This window comes from Colletotrichum jinshuiense, chromosome 4 (genome assembly GCF_051148585.1).
Source record: "Colletotrichum jinshuiense chromosome 4, complete sequence".
In the NCBI taxonomy this organism is placed as follows: domain Eukaryota; kingdom Fungi; phylum Ascomycota; class Sordariomycetes; order Glomerellales; family Glomerellaceae; genus Colletotrichum; species Colletotrichum jinshuiense.
This window is the reverse complement of record NC_139311.1, coordinates 335,574-353,269: the sequence shown is the minus strand read 5'-3', so window position 1 is coordinate 353,269 and position 17,696 is coordinate 335,574. Positions and strand designations below refer to the sequence as shown.

Below are 17,696 nucleotides of genomic sequence, written 5' to 3'. Positions count from 1 at the left end.
TCTAGCCGACACATGCATCCGTCATAGCCGGATCCCTTGCAGGCATGATCACAGCGGAACCAACGACAGCGCTTACACAATAGGTATGTTGGTCGATAGCGTCTTCTACCCTGCCACGATGCTGTGTGGAGGTTGCTCTATATCCTGCAAGCTGGTGTCGGTGCTTTGAGTATCGTTAGAGCTTTCAACCTTGAGCGCAGCAGCGGAGCCCGGAGATTACGTCTCCGGGCTGCCAACAGCTATATCTACGCTTCCGCTGCCGCTGCTGCCAACCTCTTACTTTCTCTTCTACATACCGATATACAACTTCCGAATATACCATATTGATATTCGGCGAGCTCCAGCCCATACGGACAGTCCTATTGTATACAACAGATACCCTGTGATTCCAGCACTAGAGAAAGAAAAGAATTCTCTTCACTTTATCGTGCGCGCATCATCTTCTCACTTCAACAATCTTGAACAATCGACCATGGAAGCATCAAGACGAACACCGCCGCAAGCATTGCCTCGAATCATGCCCGCAGAAGAGGTTGTCCCAATCATGAAAAAACTCCTCAAGGACCAAGAAGCTGTCTTCAACCACGTGGTCAAAACTGTACATCCTTCCATTGCATGTTTCGATAACGTCGTCAAACCTCTCATCGAGGTGGAAAATCGAATCCAGGGGCAAATTGCTGTCATTGCTATGTTGCGCTATGCCTCCCCCGACCGTGCAGCTCGCGAGGCATCGGACGAGGCCATCATGTACATGCGCAAGTCCGGTTCGGACATAACGGGAAGAAATGATCTCTATCTTCTAATCCAAGCTGTCAAAGAAAAGGCCGAGGATCTTCACTTTGAGTATACCAAGTACCTGGACAGCCTTGTGAAGGATTTCACTCGAAGCGGGCACGGACGTCTCAGTGAAGTCGAAATACGGCTCTACTTGGAGAAGAGGAACCAAATCGATGACTTGCGACGCCAGTACAATCGCAACATTAGGAACGACGAAGGTGGTCTGTGGCTGTCTCTTGAGGAATTGGGCGGAGTGCCACCTCTGGATCTCGCTCGGTTTGCGCAAAACCACAACACCGATGACCCCAACAGAAAGGACATGAGATTTGTTCGTTTCACGAGAGCTGACATCAATGCTGTCATGCAGCACGCGAAAAGTGCGGCTATGCGCAAAAAAATGTATGTCGCCAACGAAAACAAGCTATCGCAGAATGTGGACTTGTTCAAGAAGATCATCATGTTGAGGGATGAAAATGCACGCTTGCTTGGCTATGCTAGCCACGCTTCCTTCAGATTGGAGAATCGTGTTGCCAAGTCCACAAGCTGGGTAAGCAGCTTCTTGGACGAACTGGAACAAGTTCTCCTTCAGCATGGGAAACAAGAAATGCAGGTGCTCCTAGAGAGACGGAACCTCGACGTCTCGGACAGCGGTAGCTCGATGCCTCCATGGGACTACGAATTCTACAATCGCCTGGCTTTGGAAGATTTCAACGTTAAGCACACCCGGATTTCCGAATACTTCCCGTTACAACATACAGTCTCCGCTATGCTTGACATCTTTGCCGCTTGCCTTCAACTACAATTCATCCCACTTAGCACAGAAATTGACGCTCACTCGAATTGGCATGAAGATGTTCAGGTATGGAGTGTTTGGGATGAGAGGGAGGCCTCGAAGGGCGACTTTATTGGCTACCTATTTGCGGACCTGCTTTGGAGACCCAACAAGCACCAAGGCTCGCAGAATGTCAACCTCCAATGCGGCTACCTGAAAAGCGATGGCACAAGGGTATATCCCGCTACTGTTCTCATGTGCAGCTTCCCCCGTCCGACAGCCTCTTGTTGCGCGCTACTCAAACACAGCGAGATCGTATCCCTTTTCCACGAACTGGGGCATGGTATGCACGACCTTGTCTCACAGACTGCTACGGTTCGGTTCCATGGACACAGGATGCCTCCCGACTTTTTTGAAGTTCCCAGTGTCATGCTTGAGAACTGGTGCTGGTCCAAGAATGAATTGAGGCAGATGAGTTGCCACTACACAAAGCTCAGTACCGAATATTTAGCAGAATGGCGCCGAATAAATCCTGGACAAAGCGACCCGTCTGAGAGAATTCCGGACGAACTGCTGGATCCTCTGGTAAGAAGCCGAAGCTTGAATAGGGCTTTATGGTTTCTTAGACAACTGTAAGCATCTCTTTACCTGTGGCCATCGAGTCATGTTTTCTCATTCGGACGTGTGTAGGGCATTTGCTCGGTTTGACATGGCTGTTCACAATCTGTCAACCCCCGAAGAAGGTTTGAAGATGGATCCCGGAAAAGTATTCAACGAGTTCATGGAGACACTACGACTGCTACCTAACCCTAAGCCTGAAGATCAAGGTCATCCCCAGGCTGACTTTCACCATTTGGTTTCCGGTATGGATGCTGGTTACTATTCCTATCTGTGGTATGTTCGGTGCTCTCAGATTCTTTTCCGGCTCTGATAACTGAGGGGCACATCAACAGCGCGGCCGTCTTCGCAGCAGATATTTACCAGAACACATTTGCCCAAGACGCCCGCAGCCAAACGGCGTGGGAAAAATACCGTCGCGGTATACTTGAATACGGCGGAAGCCGTGATGAAATGGTTATGTTGGAGGAGTTTCTTGGGCATCGCCCCTGTTCCGAGTATTTGTTCCGGAATTTGTGAGCAAGTTAGAGTCATTGTACCGTGACACCATCACAGTGTCAAAAAGACCTCTTATAGCAACAATCAATGGTCTTGAGGTGTTTCCAAATCTTGTCAACAAGCTGCCTAGTTAATTATTCGCACTATCCTCTCTGTGGATTTCGTAAATGTTCAGGACTGCCCGTTGCCTCTATGATACTGAAAAGGGACCCAAGTTTCTACGTATTCAGAACAGTCTGACAAAATGTGAATAAAACCATCCTTGGTGCTGAATAGTTTAGATGTCTAGCAAAGCATGGTTGGCTTTTTATCATCAACAGGCGAGCAAGATCCGAGCTTTACAATTGAGGTTACAATCATTGCATCAACAAGGCCTGGCCTTAGTTGAAAGCCTAGTCTAAAGGAACTGGCCGGTATATATAACGTCCGACTTGCGTCGTTTCGAGTAGAATCGAAAGTTACCATGGATAACAAAGACCTAGTAGATGCTATGTGCAACGTGCAACTATAATAGAACGTTCCTAGAGAGACCTGGTTTCAGCCCAAGACTGGAAGGGCACAACGGTAACTTTTACAAAGAACAATGTGAAGTTTTTAGGTAAAGAATGGCTATCTGGATAAATGAGCATCCTTGTGTAGTATCCCCTCTGGAAGCACTATGAGCATATGGAAGCGATGCTCGTTCCTTGCGCTCCTCTTACTCCACGCTGATCCTTGCTTTAGTTTGTAGGATTCTTGACCAATTTTCAGTGCCCCGTGTATTCCCGTGACTTCGTCCATGTGCCAGGGGCATGGCCGTGTTCTTGGTTCATAGTAACTTCAAAGACAGCCACAAACATCCATACAAGCAATAATGCAGATAAGGTTGCCGAATGGGTCAGGGGTTATGCACCAGTCCGTGTAGCACTGCGTGTAGCAGCCGTTGTCGCAGGCGAGGTTGCTAAGCTTTGCTTCAGCCGAGGCAACCGCTACGCCTAGTTAGTGATACCACGCTCTTCTTTCTAGGTGTTCTAAGAGAAAACTTGCCTCCGTCAAAGTTTGGGTCAGTAGGCAGGGCCGTAGAATGGAAAGCCAAGGTGGCAACAACGGTCAAAATGCTGAACTTCATGTTGATAGAAGAACTCGAGTTACTGCTTCGTGGCTTGTATGCTGAACGGACAGGTCAAGTATTGTTTCTTGCCGGTGCTTGCGGGTGCTTGCTGATGAGGAAATAAATGAAAGAGAAACCGCAACTCTTTATAGTTGTTTTATGTTGTCATTTTTTGTAGTATGTTGTCATCGTTTATAGTTGTTATATGTTGTCATCTAGTGCCATTTCTCTTTGTATCTTGTTTTCTTAAGATCTTCCGTCTTGGTAATAATCTTCCGTCTTGGTACTGATCCCCCGCAATCCTTATTACGACGCACGCAGCCTAAACAAGATTTATTCAATCACAAGATGGACTTTCAACACAATACGCCTCCTTGGCGCACAGAAGGATGCTGTGGATACACGTTCGACCATTCCCCTTTGAGTATTGTTGGGTCTTGGGCTATGACTACGCCTCACCTGCACTGTAACGTTCTCCAACACGCAACTGTACGCAACGGGATATGTCTCGGACAACCTGAGTTCCGCAACGAAAATCATGTCACCAATATAGTCCCGCCACATACGTCGTAAAACAATTGACACTGATGACTGGAACCAGGCGCCTTGCCTCAGGGCTGCGGGCTTTGGCATCGTTTGTCTTCAAGTCTAGTGTGACATTCTACAACACCTTTCGGGGCTCCAAACAACATTTCAAACTCGTATTCAATTTGTACAGGATTCAAAGGCGTTGAGTGAAATTTCCTATGCGTTTATGGATATTTTTCAGGCTATTCCTAAACTAGAGAGGTTTGCTGTCTTCGCAGGGGTGCAAATGTGGTTTCAGTGGCCGGGTCGCTGTGGCACACACCTCGCGATGCCCTCGGAGCCGTTTTTATACTCCATTCCATTTTTAAGAAGTATTTTAGGGGGGTTGGCTGGAGTTAAAAGGCTCTCGAAAATTGCTGACTGAATCGTTGTGTTGACATCGACTTCATACATGCCGCTATTGTGGGCTTGACGCAGTTATCAAATTCAACAGCGCATGCAGTAAATCACCAAAATACACTCCCAACACCGACCGGTAACCTGACAAACAATCTTTGATGTTAGCATTTTGCAGTAATGAAACAGGTCATGTTTGTCTTCTGCTTCTTCTTCTCAAGTCAACTCCAAGTCCAGCCCTTTAGGCGACGGTGCTATTCGTCGCCCGAAAACTTCGATATCATCTTTGAATTTATTGTCTGTCCTCTTCATTGTCACTCTGGCTGTAAAATTCCCATTGGCATCAGGCACCTGAGTAGCTACCAGGCTAAACTAAATTAACAAGGTTATAACTATGTCTCTTGCTAATAGAAATTTTTATAAGGCTGACTTGTGCGGGGAAAGCTATGCTAGTTGATCTTTGGTGTTGGTGTAACTTGCAGTCGATAGTATAACGTTATAGTACCTTAAGTAAGCGTGAGCGTAATCATCATTGCCGCGGCATAAATCCGGCAGTTGAGCTTACGAATCAATGAACTTCTCAAGTGATTGTTTCCCGCCGCCTGCATGGGATGAACCCATATAAAAGCAATGATAAGTAAATTCTCAGTCCTTTGAAGGGGTCGGCCCGATAATATAGTCGTAACCAGGAATTTCACTTCAAACGGCAAGAAGCCGCATAGTATCGCCGCCGTACGAAACTTTTTTGGGCAAACGGTATTACTTTTACCATGGCTCAGGCAATCCCGAAGACCGTCAAACAGTGGAGTGTGATCGGTCAGGATGGATTCGACTCCCTCAAGTTCACGGAACAAGAAGTGCCTGAAATAGGCGATAACCAAGCCCTGGTAAAGTGTGAGTCTGTTAATCATCCCGCCAAGACCTGTTAAGAGCCTTTGACTGACACTAAACTTGTCGGCAGTGCAGGGAGCCGCCCTCAATGTTAGACTCGTAAAAACAAGAAGCGCTTCATTTGGTAACATTGTCTCTAGTTTCGTGACACCGCCATCTCCCGGGGCAAGTACTTTTGGGATGTTAAACCGAACGTAATTCCGGGGTCCGATGGAGCTGGGACAGTCATAGCGGTCGGCAAGCACGTCACCCGATTCAAGCCAGGTGACAAGGTCGTCACGGCAATCCACCACACACACATCGCGGGACTCGTCAGTCCACAAACCCCAAAATGCGGCCTTGGAGCCGGGATAGACGGCACCCTGCGCACCGTCGGAGCCTTTGATGAGCAAGGGCTCGTAGCGATGCCCGAGGGCTTGAGCTTCGTCGAAGCTGCCTCGTTGACCTGCGCCGGAGTGACTGCGTGGAACGCGCTCTTCGGGCTGCCCGGCAAGCAAGTCTCGGCCGGCCAGTGGGTTCTCACGCAGGGCACCGGCGGGGTGAGCATCTTTGCCATTCAGTTTGCCAAAATCGTGGGGGCGAGAGTCATCGCCACGACCAGTTCCAGCGAGAAGGCGAAGCTTCTCGAGAAGCTCGGCGTCGACCACATCATCAACTACCGCGAGACGAAAGAATGGGGGGTAGAGGCCAAGAAGCTGACCGGAGGCGTGGGCGTCGACGTCGTTGTCGAGGTTGCGGGGCCAACAACGATGGGACAGAGTCTAGCCAGCGTCAGGCTTGACGGCGCCATCGTAACGGCCGGGATTGCCGGCGGAACGACGCAAGGGCTGGACATGCCTACGTTTCTTGATGCCTGGCTGAACCTCGTCACGGTCCGGGGAATCTGGACTGGCAGCCGGCTTCAATTGGAGGACATGTGCAGGGCCATCGAGGCCAACTTGGACAAACTGCGTCCTGTGATCGATCCCAAAATCTTCAAGCTGGAGCAACTCAAGGAAGCATACGAGTATCTGGAGTCGGGAAAACACCAGGGCAAAGTTGGGATTGAGATTGACTGACTGCGGTGTAATTATTGGAAACATTGGAGAGACATTGGAGAAATCTCCGCGGCTTCCGCGACTTCTACAGCAAAAATACGTTGAGGGTGGATAAAGTGGGTAGATGTCTCTTTGGGCTATATTGCTCAAAAGGTAATATCGGAGTGAACTAGGGAAGATGCCTACTTCTTAACATGATATGTATTGCGAGCACAACTGTAGACTCTTCGGGCTTCCTTGAATTATGAGATAATTCAGTGTGAGTGATAATGTGGATCACACAGCAATTACAAGAATCCGTCTGGGTTAAGCTAGTTCTCGGAATCATCGAAATTTTGGAGACTTGTGATCCTGAAAATGTTGAAGACTGAGTGTTCTACTCAAGTCTGCAATTGAGCTTGGCTTGATTAAAGTTCACGTAACTTGGTTCAACATGTATTATGACCTACGAAAAAAGAAAAAGAAAAAAGGAAAAAACCCCCGTCTGGGCAGAGTTAATCTCATTATTTTTATCGTATGAGTTTCAATGGCATTCATCGTTCGCACGCCGCAATTGGAAAATTCCCAACGCTGTCGGTCTTTCCATGACATTTTTAACTTATTTAAGACTGCCTAACACCGGATACGCCGACAGAAGGGTTGGACAAAGTCTAAGCTTCTTCTTAGAAGAGCCTCCCCGCAATCGGACAAAGTCTATTAGATGGCTGTCATTCTAGCCACAGAACTAAAAGCATTCATTTTGTTTTGAATAAAAGTAGAGTTCATGCAGACCACGCGCCTTAGCTCCAAACTCAATCTTGTGGTCAGCGAAAAAACGTTTTTTCTCTTGCTCTCCTGTATCAATCTGGAGCGACTTCAAATCAATTCTCAAAGTTTCTCTATCTGCCGTGGGCCTTTGCGCCATTGAGGTTCAGGTTGTGTCAACTCCTGCACCTCCTATTGGTATCGTTCCGCAGTCTCAAAGGCCGCATTGCTCCCCACGTCGAGGACGAGCCCGCTTTCAATGATCGTAAAGCCTGCCTAATCTGGCGACCTGACAGCTTTTCAGGGATTCCGAATACGGCCAATAACTCATTCGTCCGAGCTGGCTGCAAAGAATCAGCTGGCGCTCGGTGTTAGCTAGCATGAAGAACGGATCGTCATGCCTCCCGGCCAAACGAAACAAACACAGTAAGGTCTGATGAGAAGAGACCATGACCGGACGAAGGTGAGGTGGTGCGCGTGTCTAGCTGGGAAGTCAATGCACTTCTCAACCAATCGTTGTGGAAATAACTCGGACGTTGGACATTCCGATACCTTCCAAGCGCCATGCACAGCAAACTCTGAAAAGTTCGGCGCAGACTTCTTTGGACGACCGATTTCGTCAACAGTGAGGCGACCTGCTCGAACACACGTGCACACACGATGGGCCAGTTACGCAGGCATTTTCTCGATATGGCTCACGAAATACAGACTTCGGCACGGCGGCCTGTAGCGAGTGTCATGTTGATTGCGGATTCGTGGCATCGGATGGGGGTACCCTGCATCCCCCGAGCTACGGGAGAAACGCGCGCCTGACTCAAAGAGATTAGTCGGTGGGGACGGAGATAACCAAGGGGTGTGCTCTAATGGACAGGAGACAATAATTCCTCCGCAAATCAACTCGGACTCCAAGGCCTGTTGGTGATCGAAAACGGTTTCTTGATTGAGATGAAACGCTGTCATTTGAGAGACACGGGCCCACATCCCCACAAAGCCGTTCTTTGTCCAGAGCGAATGCCGGCGGGAATATGTCAACAACCCACGCAACCGCCCGCGCACCATGTACGCAAACCCTCACCGGTGGTGTTGGTCGATTCGGGAGGTATCATCGCAGCGCAGCCCGTCGATTCCGAATGGGATATGGCCGAAAAGAGCGAGCAAGGTCCACTCCCCCACGCTGCTGGTCCATGCCAGTCGCCTCCCCTAATATCTCGATCACCCGTTCGGACGGAGGAGGGTCTGCAAAGGTCCTCCAATCACTGGGGCCAAACTCTCTGTGTGTTACATTTTCGCATATTGGATCTGAAAGATATATAAAACATTCCCTTGGCACCGACTTGGCAAATATTCCCGGCCAGTCTCCTCATCGTTCTTTACCCCCATTCGATTCTCCAGTACCACATTCTTTACCCACGCCAAGATGGCCAAGTTTCTCGCCCCTGTTGCGGCTCTGCTGCCCGCCGTTCTGGTAGCGGCCGCCCCTACTGCCTCCAACGCTGTAAGTCAGCCCCCTTCGGGTCCATCCGATCTGCCAAGGAACGGCGCCCAGACTGACCCGCGATTCGCCCATTCTAGACCGGTTGCACCGTTACCAAGTTCGAGGATATCGCCAACGCGGTCAAGACCTGCACCGACATCACTCTCTCCAACATCGCCGCGCCCGCAAACAGCACCATCGACCTGCAGAAGCTCCAGAAGGGCACCACCGTCACGTTCGACGGCACAACTGTATGTTCTTTTTTTCCCCCCCGAGTCCGCACTGCGTCGATGATTGTACTGACTTGACGCCCAGACCTTCGCCACCACCCTCGACTCGAACTTTGACCCCATCATCATCTCCGGAACCGACATCACGATTACCGGCTCCGCTGGCCATGTCATTGAGGGCAATGGCGCCGCCTACTGGGACGGCCTGGGATCCAACGGCGGTGGTGCCAAGTAAGCAGTCGCGCCCGCGGCGTACTCGCGCGCGCACAACCGTGACTAACATACGAAATCAGGCCTAACCACTTCGTCGTCGTCAAGAAGACGACCAACGCCAAGATCACCAACCTCAACATCAAGAACTGGCCCGTCCACTGCTTCTCCATGACCGGCAACCAGGGCCTCACGCTCTCCGGCCTCGTCCTCGACAACTCGGCCGGCGATGCGCCCAACGACAAGAGCGGCGGCAAGGCCGCGGCCCACAACAGCGACGGCTTCGACCTCTCGTCCAGCGACAACGTCCTGCTGGAGAACATCAAGGTCCACAACCAGGACGACTGCGTCGCCGTCACCAGCGGCACCAAGATCACCGTGAACAACCTGTACTGCTACGGCGGCCACGGCCTGAGCATCGGCTCCATCGGCGGCAAGAGCAACAACACGGTCGACACCGTCACCTTCTCCAACTCCCAGATCGTCAACAGCTCCAACGGCTGCCGCATCAAGTCCAACTCGAACACCACCGGCTCCGTCTCCAACGTCACCTACAAGAACATCACCCTCACCGACATCGACACCTACGGCATCGACGTCCAGCAGGACTACCTCAACGGCGGCCCCACCGGCGAGCCCACAAACGGCGTCAAGATCGCCGGCGTCCACTTCATCGACGTCACCGGCACCGCCACCAGCGACGCCTACAACTACTACATCCTCTGCGGCGACGGCAGCTGCTCCGACATCACCTTCGAGAACACCAAGATCACCGGAGGCGGCAAGGGCGGCAGCTGCAACTTCCCGGCCAGCGGGTGCCCGGCCTAGGCGCATAATTTTCGTTCCCCTTTTCATTTTCTCTCCGTAAATATTTTATGAAAGCGTACATGCATGATGTCAGAATGAGCCATGCTCCCTTGGTCAGGAGAGGCTGGTATATATAGATCAGTCAAAAGCCAAGTACATAGAACTTGCCATGAATACCATCAGCGTTTCGTTCCCTATATCAATTCGTCATCGACGGTTTTGCTTTGTTGTGCCCCTAGCTCAGTAGTACCCTATCAAGACCGACAGCTTCTTTCTATTTACATTGCTCTCGACACTAGTCAGCAAGCAACAGTGCCCGGCGGGAGGTAAAACCACCAACAAAGAGGAGAGAGAGAGGCTGCAGAAAAACAGCGAAACTCCACTGTAGCACGAGCATCGCTGCGAGCTCCTGCTATAACCCTTGCTACGTGGGGGAACGGTACTTTCGTCAAGGCCGCTGCCAAGACTGGGGAAGTTCTTGGCCCGCCGAGCCGACCCGTTATTCGACAAGGAGTTTGGAATGGAACCGCATCATGGGGCCAGGTATAACACTGTGTCATAATGTTTTAGGTGCCGCTTTTTGTCTCCGGTGCTGGACCGCGAATATGCTCACTGCCCTGTATGGCCTCTCAAGTGCCATCCCGCCAAATACACAGAATCAGCGCCCCTTGCTTCTAGGTATATGACTGACATCGCCAAGTGAAAAGATCTTTGAGTCTTTCGGTACAGGGCAATTGTTTCACCTCTATTTGAGCAGATGATGAGGCCTCTGGGCCCGTACACTCTCAAACTGAGACGGCAGAAAGATACTCGTGTGATATAACAGCTACACACCGTCCTCTGCTGCACGACTGTACAGTACCTTGCACCGATCTGCCTACTTTTCTGTGTGACCAACGATTACTATAACTCCGTACATACAGTAATTTAAGGCGGAAACTTCTAAGACGAAGAGAGTTGGGCGATCCTAAAGGCGCCATTCCTCGGCTCAAGCAACTTCGCCCTCCCTTCGCTTCGTCTCCCACTGCTCCAGGGCCTTACATCCTTGGTGTAGATGATTATAGTTTAGTTTCTTACAACTCTCAGTGGTGGCTATGTTGCAAGACCGAGAAGAGGAGGAGAACACATTCGATATTTTCGTTGAGAGCCACAGAAGGGGTGACTCAACTGATCCCCTAGTACTTGTACAATTCCATCATACGAAGCAGGCTCCGCAGCTCGAAAATCAAGTCCAATACGCTGGACCGCAACTCTTCAAGACACTGGGGGACGAAAGGTGTCAGTGGGGCTGTAAGCAGAGTGACGGTCACAGTAGCCTCGACCTCGTAGGCAGGTGTCGTGTAAGACTATCGCTGAAATCCGCTTCCTCTGCTTGGTTTTGGGACAGCTTGTCTTTCTTGTATCTGTATTGGTGACGTTCAAAACTCTTAATCCTTGATCTACGTCTTTACATACACGCTGCTATGCCGCCGATCTTAGTATTGCAGTGTTGAACCTCTGACGAAAGGCGACTTCTCATATTGACAATAAGCTTGATCGTTCAGACGATACAGTGGCAGCGGACTAGTTTCGTTTTACTTAACCAAGAAACCTTACCAAACTCGGTGATCATCAGCCAACTCACTGAGGTTATGTAGAAACCATAGCGCTGCGTTCGCCGCTGTCGCTCTTTCAAAAACAAATGACATAGCGGAGCCAGATACTTGTTAGCAATGCACTGCCATGCTCCTCGCCTTTTGATTACTTACAACGAGCATCAAAGTTTAGGACGCCAGCAGCTTCAACCACCCCGGTCTTCATCTTCACATATATGCCTTGTACAAGGTTTTTTTCAACCTGTCACGTTTCCTGTACCTTTCGGGGTCACTACCACTTTGACTTCGTGCCATTTACCTCGGCACTCTTTTGTTTTCGACGGAGCAGCGCTCTCCTTCAGGCTGACTCGTCAGCCCAGTCGAAATAGGCTCGCGTGGGGGCAAGTATCATCTCCTCTATTCGAGATTTCTTTTGCTTTAGGTCCTCATATTCTAGTTCATAGATCCAGGGATGAAGGGTTTCAATCTGGGGCGAATGTTCGAGGCGTTTGGAGATGAGATCAAAGATGAGGGGCTGCGGGAAAGAAAGAAAAGGGGCTAGTCTCTGATGAGAGAGTGTTGTTGAACAAAACGATGAAAGTCAAACTACAGGTATATGCCAATAACCGCGCTGGGTATTTCCAGCGGTTCTGACCGCCTCGCTTGGACCTTGATCATCTCTACCTTCTTAACGGAGATTGTGTTTTGAACCCCGTAGCCGGTATTCCAACGCTGTGAAAGCGGAGCGCAGAGCTCAGTATCTCCGTCGTAGAAGATAGGTGTTATGCAAGTCTATTACCGGAATGTCCTAGTCTCTCTATTGTTGTAGGACCTGGATCTCGTCTGCTCGTTCTGGGGCGCACCCGCTGCTGCTGGGCACGAATGTCTTAATTTCCCACATCCGAACGCTGCGTATGCGCTGCTATTGCTTGTTATTGATGTTGTAGCTCTTATATCCAGACCTGAGATACAAAGCTCAAGTCATTGAGGCCGGATGGCCATGTTGTCTTCCCAGGGGTTCCTCTACAACCTTCCGTCCGTTTTGGGAGTTTCTGTCTCTTGCGGGGCAATAACTACTTAAAACAGAGAAGTACTCTTCGCCGTCAAGGGTTCTATCATGGGTGGCAACAAACCAACGCTTGCAGCCAAGTCTTCTCGCCACGTGAGGGAAGTCTGGCAAGGAATTGCCAGCCGTCAACTCGGTACTAAACTCGACAACCGTCATGGGGATGGTCTTGCCCGACCAACGAATCCAAGGGCAACACAGAGGCGACTGTTTGAAAGGCGGCAGCCACGCGTAGGAAAAAATAACGCAGCGCCAAAGCTAAGTACGGGCTAGATATGCACGGCATGCAACTACATAGATCCGTCCAAGGACTCGGTAATACAGGCGACCCGACAAGTTCTCTGTGGCACATTATATCAACAATCAAGGCCGTTCTACAGACGAGGCATATCAACCAGCGAACGTCTCAGTGAGTGAGCGACAGCTGAGGCTTTCCAGCATCTCCCGGCTAAATCTCTTACAAGTCAAGCCGCTCCAAACAAAGAAGACATAAGGGATTGGTGCGAAGAGATGTCCAAAAACAGGAGATGCGATACAATCAGCCCGAGACATCTCCCATGGCAAGAGACGTGCTCACAGGACCAACCTGTTTGTTCCCTCATTTGGTCGTTGTTAATAACTTGGGATTTTAAATAAATAGATGAATAAAAGCACCGAGAGAAGGACAAAAAAGACAAAAATGAGAGGGACGAGACTCGAACTCGCGCGGGTTGCCCCACCAGGAAACAGATGTTAAGCTGACCTTAACCTGGCGCCATAACCAACTCGGCCACCCTCCCGGAAGACGGTTCCTCGGAGGGATCGTCGGAACCGGATGCGGATGCTGCAAAGGGCCGGGGAAGATTCTGATATGCCCGACCGGCGAAGGGGAAAGGGGAGTGTGGTGTGGGCGGGTTTAGGGCTACGGGGCTGGGAGGAGATTGGGAATTTTGGGGGGAGCTGAAGGTCGCGCCCGCGGCCCCCCTACCGTCCCAGGCCCTCTCTAGTGCATGTCCGCGCTATGGAACCCGGCGGGGATTAGTATGCAGAACCAGATTTCGAGTCCCGGGAGCCCGGGCATGAGTGAGACCCTGCAAATGAAGGCGAGGCCGCCCTCCAGCGTCTGCGGTGGGATTCGCCGGCGCCGCAGACGACAAAGGAAAGATTGGCGAGCAGGCGGCCTGTCGTCCCAGAGATTAACAACCTCCCGGGCCTGGCCCCGCGGAGCCCGGGCAGGCGAGGGTGCTTGAGCAACGTCGGCAGCGGGCATATGCAGGTAGCTCGTCATGATTCGGAGACCCGACTCTTGGAGGTTCTCGAAGCGGTCGAGGAACGGTCCGCGGAAGAATGCGGCTGAGACATACACGTACACACACGTACATACACACGGGGGGAGAAACAGCATGATCACTACCTACCCGTGCCGGCAGGCCGAAGGGACGCCAAGTAAACCAAAGTCAACTTTGTTTACACACGCGCACGCATACATACGGGTACACGCTGCTGCACTGCTACACCGCAGAGCCTCCCGGGAATTTATCCCCGGCTGGGGAATGCATCCCGGGTCCTGTTTTATCTTTTCTTTTTCTTTTCCCATTTCATTTTGGGGATTTCCCCCGTGAACCTGTATTCTCCACACCCCTTCCCGCGAGGGCTGGCGGGCGGAAATCAAAACAGAGAACGTCATTATCTCCCAAAAATAAGCCGTGGAAATCACGTATCAAAGTATTGGATGGATGGCCAGGGCGAGAGCGAGCGGGTGAGCGAGCGAGTGGGTGAAGGGGGCGGGCCAGATGCACTAATGACAGCGGCCCACCGTCCAATAAAAGCAAGTACAAAAAAAGAAAAGAGAAAGAAAAAAAGAGAAGATGATCACCGGCAAGGAAGCCACACGAGACATAAACCCACCAGCTCCTTGCAAGCGAGAGAGGGAGAGGGAGAGAGCCAAGTTTTTTCCTTAATTTTAACCATGTATTTTATTTTCCTCGTCCGTTCCTTCTTCCGCCGTCGTCCAATGACCGGGGGCGGTTCGGACGGGGGAAACTATGGGACGAACATGTAGGAATAAAAAATAAAAATAAGTTCAGGGGAGTGGGAAAATAGGGGGTGTGTCAGTGCAGTCGGCACAGAAAGAAAGAGAGAGAGAGAGGGAAAAAAGTCTAAACGACGTCGTGTCGATCTCCACCCGTCTCTATCTCCAACCCAAGCTTACCATGTGCAGTGTGCAGTTTGCAGTTGCACACCAGCCAACTCTCGACTCGAACCCCCAAATGGTCAAGAATAGTCCATGCAGGTGGGTTGGGTTGTACCGTTGTTTTTCCTTCCCTTTTGTGTTCCTGCGCCGCTATGCAGCTCCCCCTCTTCCGCCCGGCTTTAGCTTCAGGCACAGAAGCGACGTGATTCGTCGCGTACCTGACTTCCACACCACCACCACCACGCCCCACCCCCGTTGACGGCATGAGGACAAGACATTTAGTACGTAATGGGGCGTCGCCCGTCGCCGTCGTCGCTTGCAACTGTCTCGGGACGGACTCTTTTCCATGGTTCGATTCTTCGCCTCGCCCCTCTCCTTGCTCGACCCAACCAGGCAGGCGTCCAACTTCGACCCGGCTGTAGTGTATGAACACTCCCACAAAGAAACCAGGCCGCCGACTGAATGATTGCATGATTGAATGACTGACTGACTGACTGGCCGACGGCGCGCAAAACATGTGCCGAGTATGCGGCTCCCACCCGGCACGAACGGCGACGCGACCCGGGGTCCAAGCTCTAAAATTAGCTCGCACTGCGCCCGGTTTTGTGGTGCCGACGCCTCTCTCTGTCTGCCTCTCTCTCGCGCTCTATTGTGTACACTACCTGCACTACTGCCCACTATGCCATCTCTCAGCGTACCTACTCCATGTGCGTGTGTGTGCGAGCGCCACCCCCGGGTCCTTCCCTGGGCGACGAAGAATACGAAAGCCCAAAGGAGACACGAGCCACCGGCGGCCCAGAACTCGTACTGGCCCAGCGCGGCCTCCCCAAGTGGGGTGATCGGCGCGCCCTCATCTCCGAGTCCCGCGAGAGGGAAGGACGCCGCACGCCGCCCAATTGGAATGCAGAGTCGAGGCCATGGACGGGGACGCAGAGCCACGCCGAGTCAGCCAGTGTTTTTTCGATTAGTGAGTACTCCGTGTTGTAAACAAGAACGGCTGCGATTCAAGGCGTCGGTGACGTGATCTGCGCAAGCAAGCCCGGCCCGGCCACACGCACGGCCGGGGCATCATCATCATCGGCCATCACTCTCAGTCTTCAGAATGCGATAGGGATAGGATGCGGTGGGATGAATTGAATGGCTTTTTTTTCTTTGGTTGAATGAGTGTATGGATTAATCACATATTTCTTGTTCTCCTTCAGTCTATACTCGGTCTATCCATCATTATGATACCAGAAACAAAAAAATGTCCAGAGCGAGAATCAAAAGACACCGTGCCAATGCGCTAAAATTTCATCATCCCCCGAGAGATGCGGGCCCGTCTAGTACAGGAGAGCGAAGACGCCGGCAACGACGGCCAGGGCGCCGGTGGAGAAGATCTGCATGCTCGCGGCACCGTTGGCGTCGACGGTGGTGGGCGAGCTGCCGGCACCCGTGGTCGCGGAGGAGTCGCTGCCCGCGGTGGCCGAGGGGGAGCCGGTGGTGACGGTGGTGTTGGTTCCAGAGCCGGAGTCGGAATCAGAGTCAGAGCCGGAGCCGGAGCCGGAGCTGGAGCTCGAGCTGGCGCTGGCGCTGGGCTTGACGGTGGCGGTACCGGAAGCAGAGGCGGAGGCGGTGCTGCTGGGGGTGTCGAAGGTGGTAGGGCAGGTGAGGTTGAACAGGGGGGTGGTGGACAGGTCCTTGGTGATGGCGAACTTCATCGAGTTGTCGGGGTTGGAGTCGCGGAGGTTGTACCAGAAGGTGGGGACCTTGTTGAAGAGCTTGCGGCAGCCGATCTCGTCCCAGTACTTCTTAGCGTTGGCGGCGCTGGGGACGGCCTCGTCCCAGGTCTCGCCGGTGACGGGCCAGCCGGTCTCCGTCACCCAGACGGGCTTGCCGCCGGCGGTGGCGACGGTGGCATCGTAGGCCTTGTCGAAGAGCGAGCCGGCGTTCTTGATGTCGTTGCCCTTGTCGTTCTCGTAGTAGGGGTACTCGTCGACGCCGACCCAGTCAATGGCGTCGAGAACGGGCTTGTTGGTGGCGTTTCCCCAGACGTCCCAGGTGTCGACGTGGCCGATGGAGACCTTGGAGAGGGGAGTGTCCTTGAAGGCCGTCTTGAAGTCGTTGATGAAGCCGACAATAGTCTTGGGGTCGGCACCGACGCCGGACTTGTTCTTGACGCCGGTGACGGAGTTGCGGTACAGGTCCTCAGAGCCGATGGAGGCGCCGATGATAAGGTCGGTGAGCTTGGTGCCGTACTTGGTGACGGCCGTCTTCAGGGCGTTGATCTCCTTGTCGATGTTGTCGGTGCCCGAGGTCCAGACGCCGAGCAGGATGTACGTCTTGGTGTCAATGGCGGCCTCGAAGGCCTCGATGGGGTCCTGGGTGGAGTAGGCCTGGATGTTGGTGTACAGGCGGACGGCGTTGAAGTCGCCGGGGGCGCCGACGAGGCCCTGGGCCGTCTTGAACTCGGCGGCGAAGTCGGCCTTGAACTTGGCGGTACGGTCGGCCTTGGTGGCACCCGAGTTGAAACCCAGGTAGTTCTGGGCCTCGGCGGTGGCGGCGAGCGCGCTGAGGGCGGCGAGGGAGATGGAGTACTTCATTTTGGATGGGATTATGCGTTTATCGGGCCGGGGAAGTAAAGAATCGTGCGTTTTTCGTTCGGGCTCTTGCTGGCTGGTGCGACAGATATAGAAGAGCTCCCAGGCGGTTAATTAACAGTGAACTGGGAAGCGTCTGTTCGGAGACAGTTTTTGGCTGTGACTAATAAATAAAAAAAGAGTGTACTGGGTTGGTGTTTGTCGAGGACCAAAAAAAAGAATGACTGGAAAG

General features: G+C 52.1%; 4 protein-coding genes across 4 annotated transcripts; 3 read left to right on the top strand and 1 right to left on the bottom strand.

The window, feature by feature from the left end:
- Positions 1-472: 472 nt before the first annotated feature.
- Positions 473-2,686, top strand: EsH8_IV_000096 (M3 family metallopeptidase; the record flags this gene model as incomplete). Its single annotated transcript, XM_083264986.1, has 3 exons — positions 473-2,181; positions 2,240-2,443; positions 2,503-2,686. The coding sequence occupies 3 exons, from the start codon at positions 473-475 to the stop codon at positions 2,684-2,686; spliced, it is 2,097 nt and encodes a 698-aa protein (XP_083123881.1).
- Positions 2,687-5,449: 2,763 nt separating this feature from the next.
- On the top strand, positions 5,450-6,628 carry EsH8_IV_000095 (zinc-dependent alcohol dehydrogenase family protein; the record flags this gene model as incomplete). Its single annotated transcript, XM_083264985.1, has 3 exons — positions 5,450-5,573; positions 5,641-5,660; positions 5,711-6,628. The coding sequence occupies 3 exons, from the start codon at positions 5,450-5,452 to the stop codon at positions 6,626-6,628; spliced, it is 1,062 nt and encodes a 353-aa protein (XP_083123880.1).
- Positions 6,629-8,768: 2,140 nt separating this feature from the next.
- On the top strand, positions 8,769-10,093 carry EsH8_IV_000094 (glycoside hydrolase family 28 protein; the record flags this gene model as incomplete). The annotated part of the gene is made up of 4 exons (XM_083264984.1): positions 8,769-8,846; positions 8,924-9,076; positions 9,141-9,286; positions 9,349-10,093. 4 exons carry the CDS (start codon positions 8,769-8,771, stop codon positions 10,091-10,093), a joined length of 1,122 nt encoding a protein of 373 aa, XP_083123879.1.
- A 6,114-nt stretch (positions 10,094-16,207) lies between these two features.
- Positions 16,208-17,467, bottom strand: EsH8_IV_000093 (glycoside hydrolase superfamily; the record flags this gene model as incomplete). The annotated part of the gene is made up of 1 exon (XM_083264983.1): positions 16,208-17,467. One exon carries the CDS (start codon positions 17,465-17,467, stop codon positions 16,208-16,210), a length of 1,260 nt encoding a protein of 419 aa, XP_083123878.1.
- Between the last annotated feature and the right edge of the window lie 229 nt (positions 17,468-17,696).